Source organism: Triticum aestivum, chromosome 6D (assembly GCF_018294505.1).
Source record: "Triticum aestivum cultivar Chinese Spring chromosome 6D, IWGSC CS RefSeq v2.1, whole genome shotgun sequence".
Classification (NCBI taxonomy): domain Eukaryota; kingdom Viridiplantae; phylum Streptophyta; class Magnoliopsida; order Poales; family Poaceae; genus Triticum; species Triticum aestivum.
Genome location: NC_057811.1, coordinates 299,372,022 through 299,387,463, shown reverse-complemented (window position 1 = coordinate 299,387,463; position 15,442 = coordinate 299,372,022). Strand labels below are relative to the sequence as shown.

Sequence of the window (15,442 nt, the reverse complement as noted above, 5' to 3'; positions counted from 1 at the left end):
TTGCCAGCCAGTGGCGAAGCCAATGTATAGGCTGTGTAGTCAAATGACTACACAACTTTGTGGAAAAAGTATCATATATAAGCACAAATCATGCCAAAAATAATACAAAATTTGTAGAAATACATATATCTTGACAACACAAGATTGAGTTGACTACACATGATTAAAATCCTGGCACCGCCACTGTTGCCAGCCTATACTTGTCCTCCAAGATCTAATCCTAGTTTAAAAGGAAAGAATAGATATGGAGGTGCAGATAGGAAGGTTAGGATTACATCAAGTATGTACGCTAATACATGCTACCTTATTCTTACACCGATCAATCTTTTCAAGAAATGAACCCTAGCTCCCATCCATCAAAAGAAGGGGGGAAAACTTCCAATCGGCCGACTGATAACATGGGCGCGTCCACCACCTCGCGCGGGCGACGCACGCCCCTTGGTGCCCAACGCACCGCTTATCGTTTTTGTGTGAGATGTAGTGTGCGAGTCAACTCCATCCTAACTCCTCCCCATGCTTCTCTTCCGCATCTATTGTTGTGGCGGCCCTCGCGTATGTTGGTGTTCCTCTGGTCGTCGTCCGTCTCCTCCATCCATCTAATCTCTCATCCTCTTCTCTCCCACAATCCATTCGCACTGGTCATCAGCTCATCACTTGAGCACAAGCATGGTCGCCTCCCGTGCACAAGTCCACCCATCTCCTCATCCTCCATTGTCGTCCATGGCCGGATGGTGCAGAGGAGCGTGGTGGATCACCGCCGATGCTGCAACATGTGTGTGTGTTGTAAGAGGTGGAGCTATGACGAGCTGGCTGCTCGGTGATGTTGTCGTTATTGCTGGAGGTGACGACAACATGGTCCATATTGCAATGGGTGACCGCAACATGGTTTATGTTGCAGTGGGTGACCAAAGGCCCCACGTCATTCAAGCTGGTGATGACCACACCATGTCTCATGTTGCAATGGATGACCAAAGCACATGTCATGTATACGCATAATCGTAACAAGGTCCGTGTTGCAAACCAACCAAGCACAACAAGCAAAGGTTGCGGCTGACGTGGTGGGAGATCGAACGGATGTCTCGTGCGCCATCTAACGTCTGCCGAGGCGGTCGATCTAATTGGTTGGTAACCCGGCCGGCAGTAAAGAAAGGTAAACGTCCTCAGTCTCCGAGAGAAGTACTTTGCACCCATATGATTGCGGGAGCCAATTACATGATGTTTCAAACAACCAATTTTGTTTCGGAGGTTGACGCGCGGTGAGGCATCCGTAAAAGCCTCCGTGAGACCGTGACGTGACAGGCGCGGGAGACTCACTGGATGCACCTCGGAGCCAAACCGACGGCGACGGTTGGTTGCACTTTATATGCCCCGCTAACCGATCTTTGCTTCCCTCACAGCAAAGAGACGGTGAGCATGGCCATGGGCGCGCACTGCTCGTGGTTGCTGAGATCCCTCCTGCCGTCGCTGTGGGAGGCGGAGGTGGCCATCTCCGCCGTGGCACTTCTCGCCGCCGCCGTCGCGCTGCTCCTCATCCTCGAGGAGACCGCGTCCGCCACCTCCCCGCCTTTTTCCACGACTAAGAGCTACGACCGAGACCGCCGGTGCCGGACGCGGGGCAGCGCAAAGGGAAGCAGGGCGTTCGCTGAACCAGGATGCGCCGGCGACGAGGTGAGATCGATCGAGCATGCGTACACGGCGTGCATACATTGACCTGCATTCCCCCCTCAAATGGTAGGACAGCTTATTTTCCCTGATCAACCCTGCAGATCACTCTTGTGGCTGACAGCTCTGGCTCTCGGAGCTCCACCGCGTACGTGATCAAGGTACCCTTTTATCCAAGTTCCAACATACTACTAATACTACACAGCTAGCACCTGGCTAGCAGAGAAGAGAGAAACGGCGCCTGTTCTTACTCTGCTTATGTGTTGCTGCGTCAGCTGGAGCTGGTGTCTGCCAAGTACCTGATCGGCGCCAACTTGAACGGGACCTCAGAACCCTACGCCGTCATCTCCCTCGGCAGGCAGAAGCGCTTCAGGTGTGCAATAACACTCCCTCCTCTTCTTAAATTTTATTCCTTTTTACTACCAAAACTTCGTATATTTAGGAATGGAGGGAGTATAATGCTGCTCTGCAATTCAAGTGAGGTGTTCATATAGTTCATACTGTGCTTGTGCGTGCAGTCCCATGGTGCCTAGCCAAAGAAATCCCGTGTGGGGGGAGGCGTTCAGCTTCCTGGCCAGAGAACTTCCAGCTGAGGTATGATTATGAACGAACAGCTTCCTACACATTCTTTCATCATCTCTATCCACAGCAAACACGATGATTACCTTTTTCTTCTCCTAGAACATAGAAATGTGTTTTTTCTCTCTTGAGAATCTGAAAGGTGTTCTTTTGGAAATATAGTCTAGAACCCATTCGCTCTACTAGTCGCTTTTAATCATCGTCACACACTCACAAATAGTCCACCCGCCGTCCCTGCGGGCCCACTGCCGCCGAGACTCTAATCATGGATGTCTCAGTTCAAAAAGGAACAAAAATGTCTCAGTATATACCACTACCTCCGATCCATATTAAATGTTGAGGTACTAAAACCACAAAGCGTGAGTATATGAGTTAAATTAGCCGGCTCTTTGATTCACAAAGCGTGGTTCCAGTTTGAATATGTTAAGCGTGAAAGAAGAGCAATACGGCATGATGGAGTAGAGATTAGACAAATGCTCCGCAAAGAAAAGCACAGGGTGTATGCCAACCTACAGTGTTAGTAGTACAAAGCAATGCTTTTGCGCCATGCAGTGCTGCTGTTAGTTTTATTTCATTCTCTCTGAGAATCTTCAGAGAGCACGGCATACATATAGTAGTGCCGAGCCGGCTTGCCGACGATCTTTCGGAACCGTGGCAGAAAGTAGTAGCATCATAATTTTTTTGAAAGGCACTTACTTTCCCACGAAGACAGTGGTCCAAATAATATAGGGTAAATTAGAGTGCACCTGACGCCATCGATCCTCGATTCAGGCTTTGAATAGTGAACTGAACAATGGGCTGCAGGTTGTCAAAAGTAGTTATGGGAGAGTGCAGTGCGTGCATATGCTTGCATGCAGGTGCAGCATCATAGCCAGCTTCTCTGAAGCAACAACCGACGCACTGCTCCTGTCAATGATTCAAAAGCAAAGGTGTTACCTACCTGGAACCTGGCACAAACATCATATGAACTTTATGGGAACCAAGTTGTAAATGAAACCTGGCTAGCTAGATTTATCTGCTCAGCATGTTTCGTAAACAGAAGCTGGAACTGAGACGTTTTCAGCAAAAAAATAAAAAAATCGAGAAAATATGCCGAGGCACGCATTTGATGCCAGAGACACGCGCTTGCTCAAAAGTGTGATGTATTTTTTACTTTCTGGATAGGTAATCATAACAGTTTATGACTGGGACAATGTATGCAAACGCAAAGTCATCGGATCTGTAACTGTAGCTATCCTCGCCGAAGATGAAACAGGAGCCGTTTGGTACGACCTGGACAGCAGATCTGGTCAGGTAGGATATGCATTTATGAATAATAACCAGCCTTCCTCATCTCAGTGCTTCATCACAGTAGCCACCGCATGTACAATCCCGCTCACAACACAAGTATCGGGTTGCAGATCTGCTTGCGTATTAGCTCAAAGAAAGTGTCGTCGACTTCTGACAGGTAACGTTGATTTGAGAAATATGAACAGCATTATTTGTGAAGGTAGGCAAACATCCTTCTTATTTCACCAAATGTTTCCAGCTTCTTTAAGCAGTATACTGGAGCCAAGTCCCAGAGAAAGATTATACTCGCTAGGCAACGGTTGGCAATGACTGAAGACAGTAGTCCTCTGCACGCTACAATCGAATTCCCTCATGATGAAGTACTAATTCTCGGCAAATGATAATTGCACATACAGTATTTCATACTCACCAGGCAGCAAGCCTGGTAAGCTATCTAAAAAAAACGTATTGCATACTCAACTGAACCGAATGATTGCCTTTTCTACTTTCAGATTGTTCACCACAGTTATTCTTGTGCTCTGGAGAGGTCTTTCTTGCGCTATGGGCGTATGTGCATCTCCTCATGGCATCTGTGCTTCCAGTCACACGTATTCTCCAAGCAATTAAATGTAAGTACATGTTCTAAAAGTGCAAACCCCAAACTGATCTTTGCATGGTTTTAACTTATGAGCAAGGTAAATAATATCAGCCACGTCTGAAAATCCATGAGGTAATAAATTGTCACTCAATTATATAAATCTTGCTAACTAACACACACTAATCAGGCCATTGCTGCAGAAAATCGGTACAGTACGGATATATTGACAAGCAAGTTCAGATTCTTTTCTCTGTTCACAAATTCATCCTTATATAATTTTCTTATTATCCAATTATTTTTAGGTGATCATTCCGTTACAAGACATATATGAGGTATGCAACCTATGAAGCTCTTATTATGACCTTAATATTTGATTTTAAATGGTTGAGATGGTTAACACATGCATGATTTCACCCCACAGATAAGGAGGAGCCAGCACTCCCTTATAAACCCAGCTATTACTATATTTCTTCATACTGGCGCAGGTGGTCATGGGGTATCTCCATTGTGCTGCCAAAATGGTAAACTATTTTCTGTTGGCGTAATCTTGGGCATCCTCCTTGGAACCAAGATTATGAATTATTTTTCGATGGAATCTTTTTACAAAGTTAAATAAATCACACCCCTAGTTGTAAAACTAGATTCTATCATGGATTCGATGTGTACGCTTTCTGAAAATTTAGAAGATTTCAGTCACATGCCTAATTGGAAAACCAGGTGTTATTATGGATTATATGTCTGATTTCTGAAATTTTAACTTCAGAGAGCTTGGACTAGACCATTTCCAATTTGATACTCCTGGTAAATCTTTACTATCGAAGGCACCAACAGCAAAATGAGTCCTAGAAATATAGATCTGCTGTTGTTGTTTTCATCTTCCATGTTGCAAAACTATTTATAGATTTTTCTATTGATCATCCTTGCCTTAATGGTTCAGGAAGCGTAAGGTACAAGTTCACATCCTTCTGGAACAGAAACCGTACATTTCGAGCTCTAGAGACGGCGCTGCAGAGTTACCGAGCAACATTGGAAGCCGAAAAGCAGGTATTCAGAAAGTAATCTTGTTTGGTCTTTTCATTTGCTTCTGGGGAAACCACCTGACAACCTGTACTTGTACAAGCAGGTGAGTTCACATTTGCTTCTTAAAGGAGAGAGTATGAATGTTATTAGCAGCAGAACAGACAACATAAAGACAGAAGACAGAAGAATTGGACTGACTATCACATTTCAACCTTTCATCAATGAACATGTTCTTGTAGACATAACCAGTGTGAGCATCCCAGTTAATTTTCTATTTTTGAATATGCATATTTACTTTTCGTTTCCCTAATTTTCAACATGGTATGATTTTTCAGAATACCTTCCCTGGTACACCTGAGAATTTTTTCACTGTGATACTAGGTGACGATGCAATGTTTTTCCAGCAGTACCGAAATACACGAAAAGATACAGATTTAAAGGTGTATTTTGTCAATTGCGCTATTGGCATATCCTTTTCATGGTCTCAATTTTTTTTACCAAGTTGGTTGCTGCTAGCATTAGACGACGTAACAGTCAAATGTTCTAAATTTCTCCAGCTGAGTAAGTGGCATGTCTCAGATGAGTACGGTGGAAATGTTCGCGAAGTAACTTTCAGGTCACTATGCCACAGTCCTTTGTGTCCTCCAGACACTGCGGTAACTGAATTGCAGCATGCTTCTTTCTCAAACGACAAAAGAAACCTGGTAACAAAAAAAAAGATCACTACAAATTAAATTTATGGTGGTATTTCATCCTTTAATGCAAGCATCTGTCCTTATTTGATTTCAGATCTATGAAACAAAGCAGCAAGCACACGATGTCCCATTTGGTTCTTACTTTGAGGTATTTGGATACATCTTATGGCATATTCTACATCCATGATTCTGACATGTAGTGAAAACAGAATAGTACCTTTTAAAGTGGTTAAAAATTAAACTTGTACCCTTCTGGACACGATTCAATAACGATAGCCCCCTTTCAGTTAATTGTGCACAGTATTTAGAACCTAAACCTGGAGTTTTTTCTTAACATAATGGTATATTCATACATACCCTACTAAGATATAAATGCTAGTGAACAACAAACAAAATTCCCATTTTTAACCACTTTTTTCTCGAGGTTAGACCACAAAATACTTGCTTTGGCTAGTAGATACGTAAATATTTTTCCCTGGAGGCCAACTGTAGCTGATGCCTTGGTTTCACTGTTACAGATCCACTGCAGGTGGTCTCTAAGGACAACCTCTAGTTCAACATGTCAAGTGGATGTAAAGATTGGTAAGTTCAATTCCTATCAAGTTTTCCTTTAGAAAATTCCTACTATGTTTATCCAGCACAAGATGTATCGGGTAAATACTACATTTAAATTTGTGCACCTAATAGGTGTGAACATGAAGAAGTGGTGCATTTTGCAATCAAAAATAAAATCTGGAGCAACTGAGGAGGTATGCCGTACCATCTTGTTCATTTTAAGGTCTCCATGCTGGCAAGATGGAGTACTGATAATTCACATCTGTAACATGAAAGAAATGGCATAGTTTAGGATTCTAACCATCCGCCCACTTTGAATAATAACTGTATTGAACTATCCAGCATTCAGAAGTTATTTCATCATAATTCAGATTAAAGGGATCAATCTGATAACAATTGATGAAAGAACAAAATGTCCGGGATTCAGGCAACCTCTTGGTTCTTAGACATCACTGATTAGGAATATGACAAGAAGATGATAAAATGACTCCAAGTTGATCTGCACCACACAACCCTCAATTAATGTAAACAATAGAAACGATATAGGTAAATGGAAACTGTACTTTGATGTTCCACAAACAGCATTTGACAATGTCTTCCTAACATGATCTGGACCTTCTGGTGCAGTACAGGAGAGAAGTTTGCAAGATTTTGGAGGCTGCCAGTGATTATACCGTCAAAGCTGAGTCAAATGGGCCAAATAGGGAAGATATTGTGGTGACATCTTCAGCATAACGAACTGCACAAGAAAACCACCTGCATATTTCTGTGTACGCATACATACAGGACATATTTGCAGAATTTGGAGGCTGCTTGCGCTGTAACCTGAAAGCTTCGTCGAAGAGCCAAGCCAATGATGATACTGTTGCAACATGTCCTCCATGAAAACTTGCTGTTAAAACGACCTACAAAGGTCCACCCTTGCACACAAAATGCTTCCGACAAAGTGTTGACTGTTGAGAAGGAAAAAAGATACTCCTGCAAAGTAGCATATTACTGTGAATAGCCCAACCTGGGTAGAAACCAACAAAAAGGAAATGGCAGATGATCCTAATCCACCGCATCCCTGTAAAATCCATGTACTTGCTCTATTATAGAAGTGACAAAACATAACTTGCATCAAATTATCAACTGATCTGAAAAAAAGCTGACTTTTCTACAACCTATATTTGTACATGGACAACGGACAACAGGATGGTAAACCTTATGGTAATGCTACCGATTATTTACATATACTACAATGTATGCCACCTGGTTTCCAGTAAGGCTGCAATGATGAGCACATGACAGCAATCATTATTTCCGTGACCTAAGATCATTCTCAAGTTTCTTCATCCTTGTTTCTTGGGCTTTGAGATCCCGTTCGAGTTTATTTATCTTTGATTCTTGTTCCTTTGTAATCAGAGTGAGGGCCTTGACATCTAAAGCCCCAGCGAGTTCGTTCAATGATTGCACCTGTAATAAGATTGACAAAAGAATTAATCCAGATTTATTTTCTGGAATGGTTTATGAACGATACACATTTCCCATTCAAAATTAACCACCACTTCTATTCAGAATCAAATAATAATCAAAACTATAAGTAGGATTCAACAATTACAACTTGGTGAAGGAAATATTACCCTCTTTGTAATGTAGTAGTAGATAACAGTGAAACAGAAAAGTATAGCAGGTTTATTTTGGATAGTGCGTTTATTTTAGACAGTGAATGTATTATATAATATACAAGTATAAACTAGTTGATCACTTTAAGACAAAACCGAGGGGAAAAACATTGGATATTATGGTGCAAGGGCTCTGCAATCAGGCCACTTGTGATCTTGCTTTCTCTCTGGGGTCTTAATGAAATTAGTTGCAGTTCGAATTTAGCAGCAGTTGGGTGCTCTAACTCTCTAAGAAACTGAACCAAACTTGGGTGGAGCTCATGAAATAGTGAATTTCGTAGAAGTTACCTCTAACGCCCCGGCCAAACCCACCGGTTCCTGGCTGTTGCGCCTGGGATCTACCCACCGGTTCCTGGCTGTTGCGCCTGGGATCTAGACTGGTCCCATAGACCAACACTAGTCTTTACTACGCACTTTGTCCTCACTCGTGCGCACCTGGGATCAACTTCCCAGTCGGTCACCCATCCTCAAATTGCTCCAAGCCAAGCACACTTAACTTTGAGGTTCCTTCCGGATGGGCTCCCGGAAAAGAAGGTGCACCTTGTTGATATGAGTAGTTTATCATTCCTATTAAGCTGGGATGTCACATACCCCAATTTGATAATCTCGTCTAAGCTACTCCAGAGTGCGGTACTTGAGCAGGGGCATAGAATTGAATTATAATAAATCATGTGTACTCTTTCACCAGTTCAAAGCTATTGAGCTGAATTATCTTCAGCTGAGTTTGCACGTTAGATATCAGATCGGAAAAAAATAGCAAGCCGAATTGAGAAATGACTTCGCGTTATATCTTGAAACTACTAATGATCACCTCCATTCAAACAACGCTTGGAAGGGCCAATAACAGATTCTATCATTCTAATAAGTACTCACCTTCTCAAGGAGTTGCAGCCGTTGATCCATATCATTAACACAATCACCCTGTCTTGTAATCACCTTGACGACATACATCAAATGGGTTTGTAGAAACCGCGAACAATGGTTATCAAGAGAACACTGTGGAAAGGCTGTTTCACAGCCAATTCTAAAAAACGGGCAGTTGGTAAGCTTCATAGGGCAAACTGTTCCACAATGTTTGTCCATCTCAGACCGCATAACATGTTGTTCACACAGCTGCTCGCATGGTAGGAGCTTGAATGGGCAGACAGCGTCATGCTTTTCGGTATGAATAGCACAGAAAGAAGCTACACATCCATCATTTGTGCAGTTCAGTATCCTAAATTTGCATTGACTTGTGTGCTCAGCTAGCTTATCTGGCATGTCAAATCTCTCGGGGCAATGGAAAATGCCTTTACTGTCTATGTTCTCCAGAATAGCCCATGCAGTCGCCTTCCTTTCATCCTGGGCCCACGAGTTATCCGTCTCTAACTTTTGCATGAAGTCTTTAATTTTGTTCAGGCGGCTTTCGCTAGAAAAAAGCCCAGAGACATGGCTCAGCATGCCCCTTTTTGAGGTCACAAACTCATCGATCAAGTCTGACAGGAACTCCGTCGGCCTGGAGGATGCTTTTGTTAATTGATCTGAATGATCCTCGCCTCCATCCATAGATTGGCGAACAAGTGTTTCAGATCTCTGACTCATGTACCCTGATAGTTCGGTCTTCATGCCAATAGCTACAGATGCTGGGCTCTTGAACATATCACCAGTGGTGCTGTCCACTGAAGCTGTGGCCAATGCATGAAGTAAGAGCTGTGTCATGCTATGTACGACCTCTACGTCAGATAGATTGCACAGAAAATTTAAGCCTTTGTCCTCTGACGTGTTCTCAAGGTTGTCCATTGGAACTCTGAATCAGTACAACGGCATCCTGAAAGAAAGAAAAAGGTGAGATGAATGAACAAAGAGTTAGGCTCTCATATTGTGAAGCGATCTATTAGGTGTATTCTGTAGCTTTGAATTTCACAAAAAAATTAACCCTAATGCAATCTAAGATCCTAAAATCAACACGATCCACTATGGCAGATTCAAATTATCTTTGAAGAGTGCAGCACAGAACCTATGAAGTCATTTTTGTATTTGAACGATTTAACATCGATTAGCTTATTTCCAGCTAACTACTGTATATTGGAACAACAGAATGTTTTTCTTGGGAGTGGCTAGGTCTCATCTAAATGAGAGTTAACTGAAGTCTCATCTAACTCCCACACCGTTTTATTTTATGCTGAGATTTGGGTATAGGTGTGAATCCTTTTTTTTTTACGAAATTCCAACTACAGTACTACGCACAACCAAACCGAATGGACAAACTGTTAGAGTCAATGATCATCACTCAATCAGCAACTGAGTTAGTATCCCGCAAGGTAGATGAAATAATGAGGCATTCGATGCTCTTAACACTACATTAGCCGACGGGTTAGTCGCCATCAACTCCCACAGAAGCCTCCGTGACAACAAACTAACCTCGGGTGGAGGCGCCGACGAGGAGGATCCACCGGAAATCAGAGCCAAAAGTCCACGAGCCGCCGGACAGGGAGGGCTGGCCGTCGATGGAGATAGGGAAACGACCGGCGGGGAGACTGCAGCGATCCGATGGAACGCTGAAGAGACCACCTGAGTGAGCGGAGAGCCGGCGGCGTCAGCGCCGGGGAGCAGGAAACTGGAGCAATTGGGGACTCGGGGCTCTGTCCCGTGAGCCCGTGACGACCCTCAGCTCTGGGCTCTGGGCTCTGGGCCGCGGGCCACGTCTATTTGGACCGTGTGGACAATCTGTCGATAGGATCGGACGGCGGGGAAGGTACCCACCGGCCACCGTTGTTTCCTTTTTCCGGCGGCATCCAGGACCTTCCAGAACCCCAGGTTCCAGCTTCCTTCGTCGTCCTCCTCGCTAATCGCTATCACGCCACCGAAACAGCCTCCTCCCCCTTCTCCCGGAACCAAAAACCCTAGCAAAGGGAGGGCCCCGCCGCGCGGTGCCATGGACGCCATCCGGAAGCAGCTGGACCAGCTCATGGGCGCCAACCGCAATGGCGACGTCCGGGAGGTCAGCCGCAAGTACTACGACCGCGACGTCTGCCGCCTCTTCCTCGCCGGCCTATGCCCCCACGACCTCTTCCAGCTCACCGTGCGTTTCCTCTTCTGCTGGCACACTGCTGCTGTAATTTCGATCGGGATTAGGCGCGGTGCGGCTCGCTGATATGTTTTTGTGTTGTTGGTGTTTTGCAGAAGATGGACATGGGTCCGTGCCCTAAGCTGCATTCCTTGCAGCTCCGCAAGGAGTATCCTACCACTCGAGTTCCATCTCAATTTTGTGCGTGTAATTTTAGGGCAATATATGGACGGATTTGTGGAGATGACCACATTAGTTCAGTTTATTTCCCCTTCGCATAGTGCGGTTTGGATTGAAGAAGTTTTGAGTGCTCGTTTGAGGTGAGGGTAGAATAGATTGGAGGGACTTTTGATTGTCTGGACTACCTGCCTTTTTTATTTAATACTGGGCTTGGATGATTGTATGGAGTCATGGATCATGCACTTTGAACGACACAACTTAGCTACATTTTGCTTGTCAAGATTATTGTGACCTCCATATTGATCAAAATGAACCTTTGAAATTTATTCAAATGTTGATGGACTGCTAAGAACAATGTGTGTTAAGCTTTAGGTTTGCAAAAGTAGTGTGTGCGTTGTTTCGTTGTATGAGATTTGATATTGAGCCTCCTGTTGATCGACAATTCGAATATAAATTATAGTATTGTTATGGTGCAAGTTCAGAGGCAAAAGACAACAATGAACTGTGAAGCATTAGGTTTGTGATATAGAGGGCTTCCCCTCTGAATCCAATGTTAGTGCTGCAACCTTTCCTAATCAACCAAATCTAGGTCCCTTCTCTTATTAGGTCACCTTTAATGTTATGGTGAGAAAACGAGGTTTGAATGCTTTATCTTTTTTTGTTTTAAACGCTTTACTCGTCCTAAATTGCAGTCTTGAGTTAACAAGGAATTCCTGAGGAATTAGTGATAGTTGTTTAGTTGTACGCTGTTGTTCTGATAAGTAACAGTGAAGCACATACACATTTCTTTTGGTTACATTCCCATGCATATCTCTATGGTAGCATGTTTGCAGTTGGGTACGGAGGATCTGTTCTGTTGCTTCCTGAACTAAGTAATAGATACGAGGAGGCCAAAGCCAAAGGTATGGACAACTATGATCATGAATTGGAAGAAACTGTAGAAAGACTGATAGTTGAGTGCGAGAGAAAGATTCAAAGAGCCCTTAAGCGTTTGGAGGAGGAAGACGCCAAGGCAGCTATTGCAATTTCTATCACTGAGGTTACACAGGTACCTCATGTTAATTACTCTTCTGATCCCATTAATACCATGTTTGATTATTTCATTGTGGAAACTGAATGGTGAAAGATAATGTTTACTTGCAAAACCAGAGTAAAGAGGTACTCGAGTTCTCCAAACAAATTAAGGAGAAGATGAAGGAGATAGACACTTTTGGTAAGTCCTTTTTGTTTCTCCCACAACTATGTTATTGTTCAATATTTCTCTTTGTTACTAAGTTACTATATTCTTTTATTTATGCCCAACGGTTCTGTGCTCAGTTTCCTCTGGAATACCATTCTTCCAATTATTTATCTTTATGAAACCTCTGAAAATTCTTCTACTATGAAATTACTTCCTCCGTTCGGGTTTATTAGTCCCTCTCGTATTTTGTGTCAAATTTGGACCATAGATTTAATTAGCAAAATATAAGTTACTTGCCACAAAAATAGTATCATTGAAAATTTCTTTTGAATATGAATCTCACAATATAATTTTTGTGGCATATAACTTAAAGTATATGTGTTTGCAACTTAGCATTTGATTCTTTGCGCTTGTTGCTCCTGTAGACTTTGATGGAAACACTGAGGGCAAAATTCGGGCTACTGAAGAGGTTGATAAACTCAAGGAACAGAGAGCTGAAGAGCAGGTATTTCTGGGGCCGCTATCAAATTTTACCACACTGGAGTTGTCTGAACTTAAGTATATAGCTGAATTTATTTCCACCATGTGCCTTCCATAACGATTTTATTCTCATTTGAAGGCAAAGCTGCTCCTTGAAGCCTTTAATAAGGACCGTGTTTTGTTAGTGAATTCTCTCCAAACTGCTACGCAATCAACAGCACCTGCTGCTCCAGATGCTCGTACACAAGAAATGATTAATGAAAAGCTCAAAAAAGCAGAGGAACTAGGTGTGTTTCATTAACCATACTTCCTGCAGCCTCCTTTGCTTGACTACTAGAGCACAAATCATTGTTTATCTGGTGTTGTATTGATGCATAATAATGTACAAACAACATTTGTTCTGAACAGGTGAAAGTGGGATGATTGATGAAGCACAAAAACTGTTGGATGAAGCAGAAGCTCTGAAGAAGGTTAATATCTATCTTTAGCATTTAAATCTATTGGAGCAGCTGACTAGATGTTACGGTAGCTCTCGTCTGCTTTAGTTGCCAAAGTACCATTTCTCTTTCTGATGTATTTTGTTTTGATCTCTAACCAGCTGGGTGCGCGGCCACAGCCTGTTCCTGACTCGGCAAAAATGTCCACTCACGTTCAAATTGTAAGTAACTCAGATTTTCCTTGTGCAATCCACAACAAAAATTCAATCCTTTTGCTAACTGCATGGAGACCTACTTATTGGATTAGCTATGTGATAGGGCTACTCTTGTCGTGAAGTTTCAGGCAGAAAAGTTGTATAGCAATAATAACATATTCAGTTCGTCTCCATTTATTTATATATTGATTTTGTGCATTTGTAATCTTTTGTTCAGACTGATCAAAAGTTACGCCTGTGTGACATATGTGGAGCATTCTTGAGCGTGTATGACAGGTAAATTCATTTCCTTTGGCTTAACCAGGAATTTCCACCATGGAGTCATGAGTATAGTGGTGTATGGGGTTTCAAGTGCTTCAGCTTTTGACAGACGCCTGTGCCTCCTTTTTCACCAGCAGGCTTTTGGGTCCAGTTTTACGAGGATTACTTTTGCAGCTAAAGAATGTGCGTGTTTATTTATACATGTTTTTGTCCTTGTGGATCATAGATGTCTTGTCAAGGGTTTAATGTAACTTGCAAACTTGTTGAGAACTTGTTGTTTATAGCTATGCTCTTGGCTAATTTTTTTTCTTCCAAACAGTGACCGGCGTTTAGCAGATCATTTCGGAGGGAAACTCCATATGGGTTATATGCTAATACGTGAGAAGTTGTCTGAACTGCAGGTTAGTTTTCAGAATAATCTTTTGAGTGAAGCGTAGGCCTGCAGAGTTACATGTTAGTACCAGATTTTGCTAACATGGCTGGCTTATTGTCTTCCTTTGTTAGTACCTGAATTGTTCTGTACTTGTTTATTTGGGATTATATAAGACTGGTGTTGCTTCTGTCTTTTTTGCGTGTACAGGAAGAGAAAAACAAAAGGCGCAAGGTGGACCGAACTGAACATGACAGAAGGTCTCTTAGGCTTCCTAGCTTTAAAGTCTCCTAACAGAGCAACAATTTTTTGTTAATTATTGTGCTAAAAGCTGCCTTGTACAAACAACTAGATCCAAGGAAAGGAGCACAGAACGTGATAGAGCATCGAGCAGGGACCGTCATAGAGTAGATCGAAGCAGCAGTCGTGACAGGCACAGGGATTATGACCGTAGAAGTAGCCATGATCGCTACCATGACAGAGAAAGTAGATATGACCATGATAAAGAATCAGGGAGATCTCGTAGCTATGATTCGAGGAGCCGCCGAAGGTCACGTTCCCCAAGGGATAGTTCTAGGGACTATGACCGACACGGGTATGCTTACATCTATTCTAGTTACCGCATAATGTTTGAATTATGCATATTCCTTCCTCTGTTGCTATCTCTTGCTATTATTACTAGACAAAAACAAGTCAACTGAAACCCCACCAGGTTATGTGTGAATGAAACTTGAAATTACTTACAAGATATAAATCTTCAGCTCACTTGGTGCATATAAACTTGTAGATCAGATTCCTATATACAGTTCATTATTATATACTCTCTCTGTAAAGAAATATAAGATCGTTGAAATATAAGATTGTTTAGGTCACTACAGAGGAAGTAGTTCATTATTATTCTTATTGTGTAATATATGACTTAATTATATCAATAGCGTGCGAGCACTCATGAAATGCAACTGACTTATTTCGGTGTCTCTGCAGGCGTCGTGACCGTTGAGATGGGCACTAGATACAGGCAAGCTTGCATTAGATTTTCTGAGGGTTCTGCCTAGGATGACAAGAATGGCCGGCTTGCAACTGGAGGAAGGCACATGTTTCTATTAGTATATGTACATATATGTGCATCTTCCTTCACCCCATAACCCATGAACGTGATATGTTGAACCATTTATCTGTTATGGCTTTAACCAGTTGCCAACCTTATGTACTTCATGGTATCCCTTGCCAA

At 42.6% G+C, this 15,442-nt stretch overlaps 3 protein-coding genes across 15 annotated transcripts; 2 read left to right on the top strand and 1 right to left on the bottom strand.

The window, feature by feature from the left end:
- Positions 1–1,400: 1,400 nt before the first annotated feature.
- On the top strand, positions 1,401–7,228 carry LOC123144762 (BAG-associated GRAM protein 1). Of its 3 annotated transcripts, XM_044563991.1 has the most exons (18): positions 1,401–1,668; positions 1,767–1,823; positions 1,938–2,035; positions 2,181–2,256; positions 3,406–3,534; positions 3,642–3,688; positions 3,770–3,890; positions 4,023–4,139; positions 4,411–4,440; positions 4,530–4,629; positions 5,046–5,152; positions 5,232–5,378; positions 5,464–5,568; positions 5,686–5,832; positions 5,918–5,971; positions 6,342–6,405; positions 6,511–6,572; positions 7,006–7,228. In XM_044563991.1, exons 1-18 carry the CDS (start codon positions 1,414–1,416, stop codon positions 7,111–7,113), a joined length of 1,824 nt encoding a protein of 607 aa, XP_044419926.1. In that variant the 5' UTR covers positions 1,401–1,413; the 3' UTR covers positions 7,114–7,228. The 3 variants fall into 3 exon arrangements, with proteins under 3 accessions (XP_044419926.1, XP_044419925.1, XP_044419927.1); XM_044563990.1 differs by having other exon boundaries at positions 5,464–5,832; XM_044563992.1 differs by lacking the exon at positions 6,511–6,572 and having other exon boundaries at positions 5,464–5,832; positions 7,006–7,173.
- Positions 2,698–10,706, bottom strand: LOC123144765 (TNF receptor-associated factor family protein DDB_G0290931). Of its 7 annotated transcripts, none has more exons than XM_044564003.1 (7): positions 10,443–10,703; positions 8,916–9,849; positions 7,204–7,833; positions 7,053–7,117; positions 6,811–6,877; positions 6,584–6,640; positions 2,698–5,829 (listed from the first exon to the last, which is right to left on the bottom strand). In XM_044564003.1, the coding sequence occupies exons 2-3, from the start codon at positions 9,819–9,821 to the stop codon at positions 7,675–7,677; spliced, it is 1,065 nt and encodes a 354-aa protein (XP_044419938.1). In that variant the 5' UTR covers positions 9,822–9,849; positions 10,443–10,703; the 3' UTR covers positions 2,698–5,829; positions 6,584–6,640; positions 6,811–6,877; positions 7,053–7,117; positions 7,204–7,674. The 7 variants fall into 7 exon arrangements, with proteins under 7 accessions (XP_044419938.1, XP_044419937.1, XP_044419935.1 ...); XM_044564002.1 differs by having other exon boundaries at positions 6,811–7,117; positions 7,204–7,356; positions 7,630–7,833; XM_044564000.1 differs by having other exon boundaries at positions 7,053–7,356; positions 10,443–10,706.
- A 79-nt stretch (positions 10,707–10,785) lies between these two features.
- On the top strand, positions 10,786–15,412 carry LOC123144763 (putative RNA-binding protein Luc7-like 2). 5 transcript variants are annotated; one of them, XR_006471918.1, is made up of 13 exons: positions 10,786–11,103; positions 11,205–11,257; positions 12,148–12,316; positions 12,418–12,481; positions 12,874–12,953; positions 13,068–13,215; positions 13,337–13,398; positions 13,527–13,586; positions 13,798–13,856; positions 13,976–14,024; positions 14,161–14,242; positions 14,422–14,471; positions 14,564–14,598. XR_006471918.1 is itself a non-coding variant. In XM_044563993.1 (13 exons), the coding sequence occupies exons 1-13, from the start codon at positions 10,957–10,959 to the stop codon at positions 15,209–15,211; spliced, it is 1,233 nt and encodes a 410-aa protein (XP_044419928.1). In that variant the 5' UTR covers positions 10,790–10,956; the 3' UTR covers positions 15,212–15,412. The 5 variants fall into 5 exon arrangements, 3 of the variants coding, with proteins under 3 accessions (XP_044419929.1, XP_044419930.1, XP_044419928.1); XR_006471919.1 differs by having other exon boundaries at positions 10,787–11,103; positions 13,979–14,024; XM_044563993.1 differs by lacking the exon at positions 13,976–14,024 and adding an exon at positions 15,196–15,412 and having other exon boundaries at positions 10,790–11,103; positions 14,564–14,806.
- The last annotated feature ends 30 nt before the right edge of the window (positions 15,413–15,442 follow it).

Coding starts and splice junctions, on each gene's coding strand:
- LOC123144762 (XM_044563990.1), top strand. CDS start 1,414: ATGGCCATGGGCGCGCACTGCTCGTGGTTGCTGAGATCCCTCCTGCCG. Junction 2,036..2,180: donor GGCAGGCAGAAGCGCTTCAG/GTGTGCAATAAC, acceptor TTGTGCGTGCAG/TCCCATGGTGCCTAGCCAAA. Junction 2,257..3,405: donor CCAGAGAACTTCCAGCTGAG/GTATGATTATGA, acceptor CTTTCTGGATAG/GTAATCATAACAGTTTATGA.
- LOC123144763 (XM_044563993.1), top strand. CDS start 10,957: ATGGACGCCATCCGGAAGCAGCTGGACCAGCTCATGGGCGCCAACCGC. Junction 12,954..13,067: donor AACAGAGAGCTGAAGAGCAG/GTATTTCTGGGG, acceptor TCTCATTTGAAG/GCAAAGCTGCTCCTTGAAGC. Junction 13,216..13,336: donor CAAAAAAGCAGAGGAACTAG/GTGTGTTTCATT, acceptor TGTTCTGAACAG/GTGAAAGTGGGATGATTGAT.
- LOC123144765 (XM_044564000.1), bottom strand. CDS start 9,821: ATGGACAACCTTGAGAACACGTCAGAGGACAAAGGCTTAAATTTTCTG. Junction 7,357..8,915: donor GGCTGCAACTCCTTGAGAAG/GTGAGTACTTAT, acceptor GCTACTTTGCAG/GAGTATCTTTTTTCCTTCTC.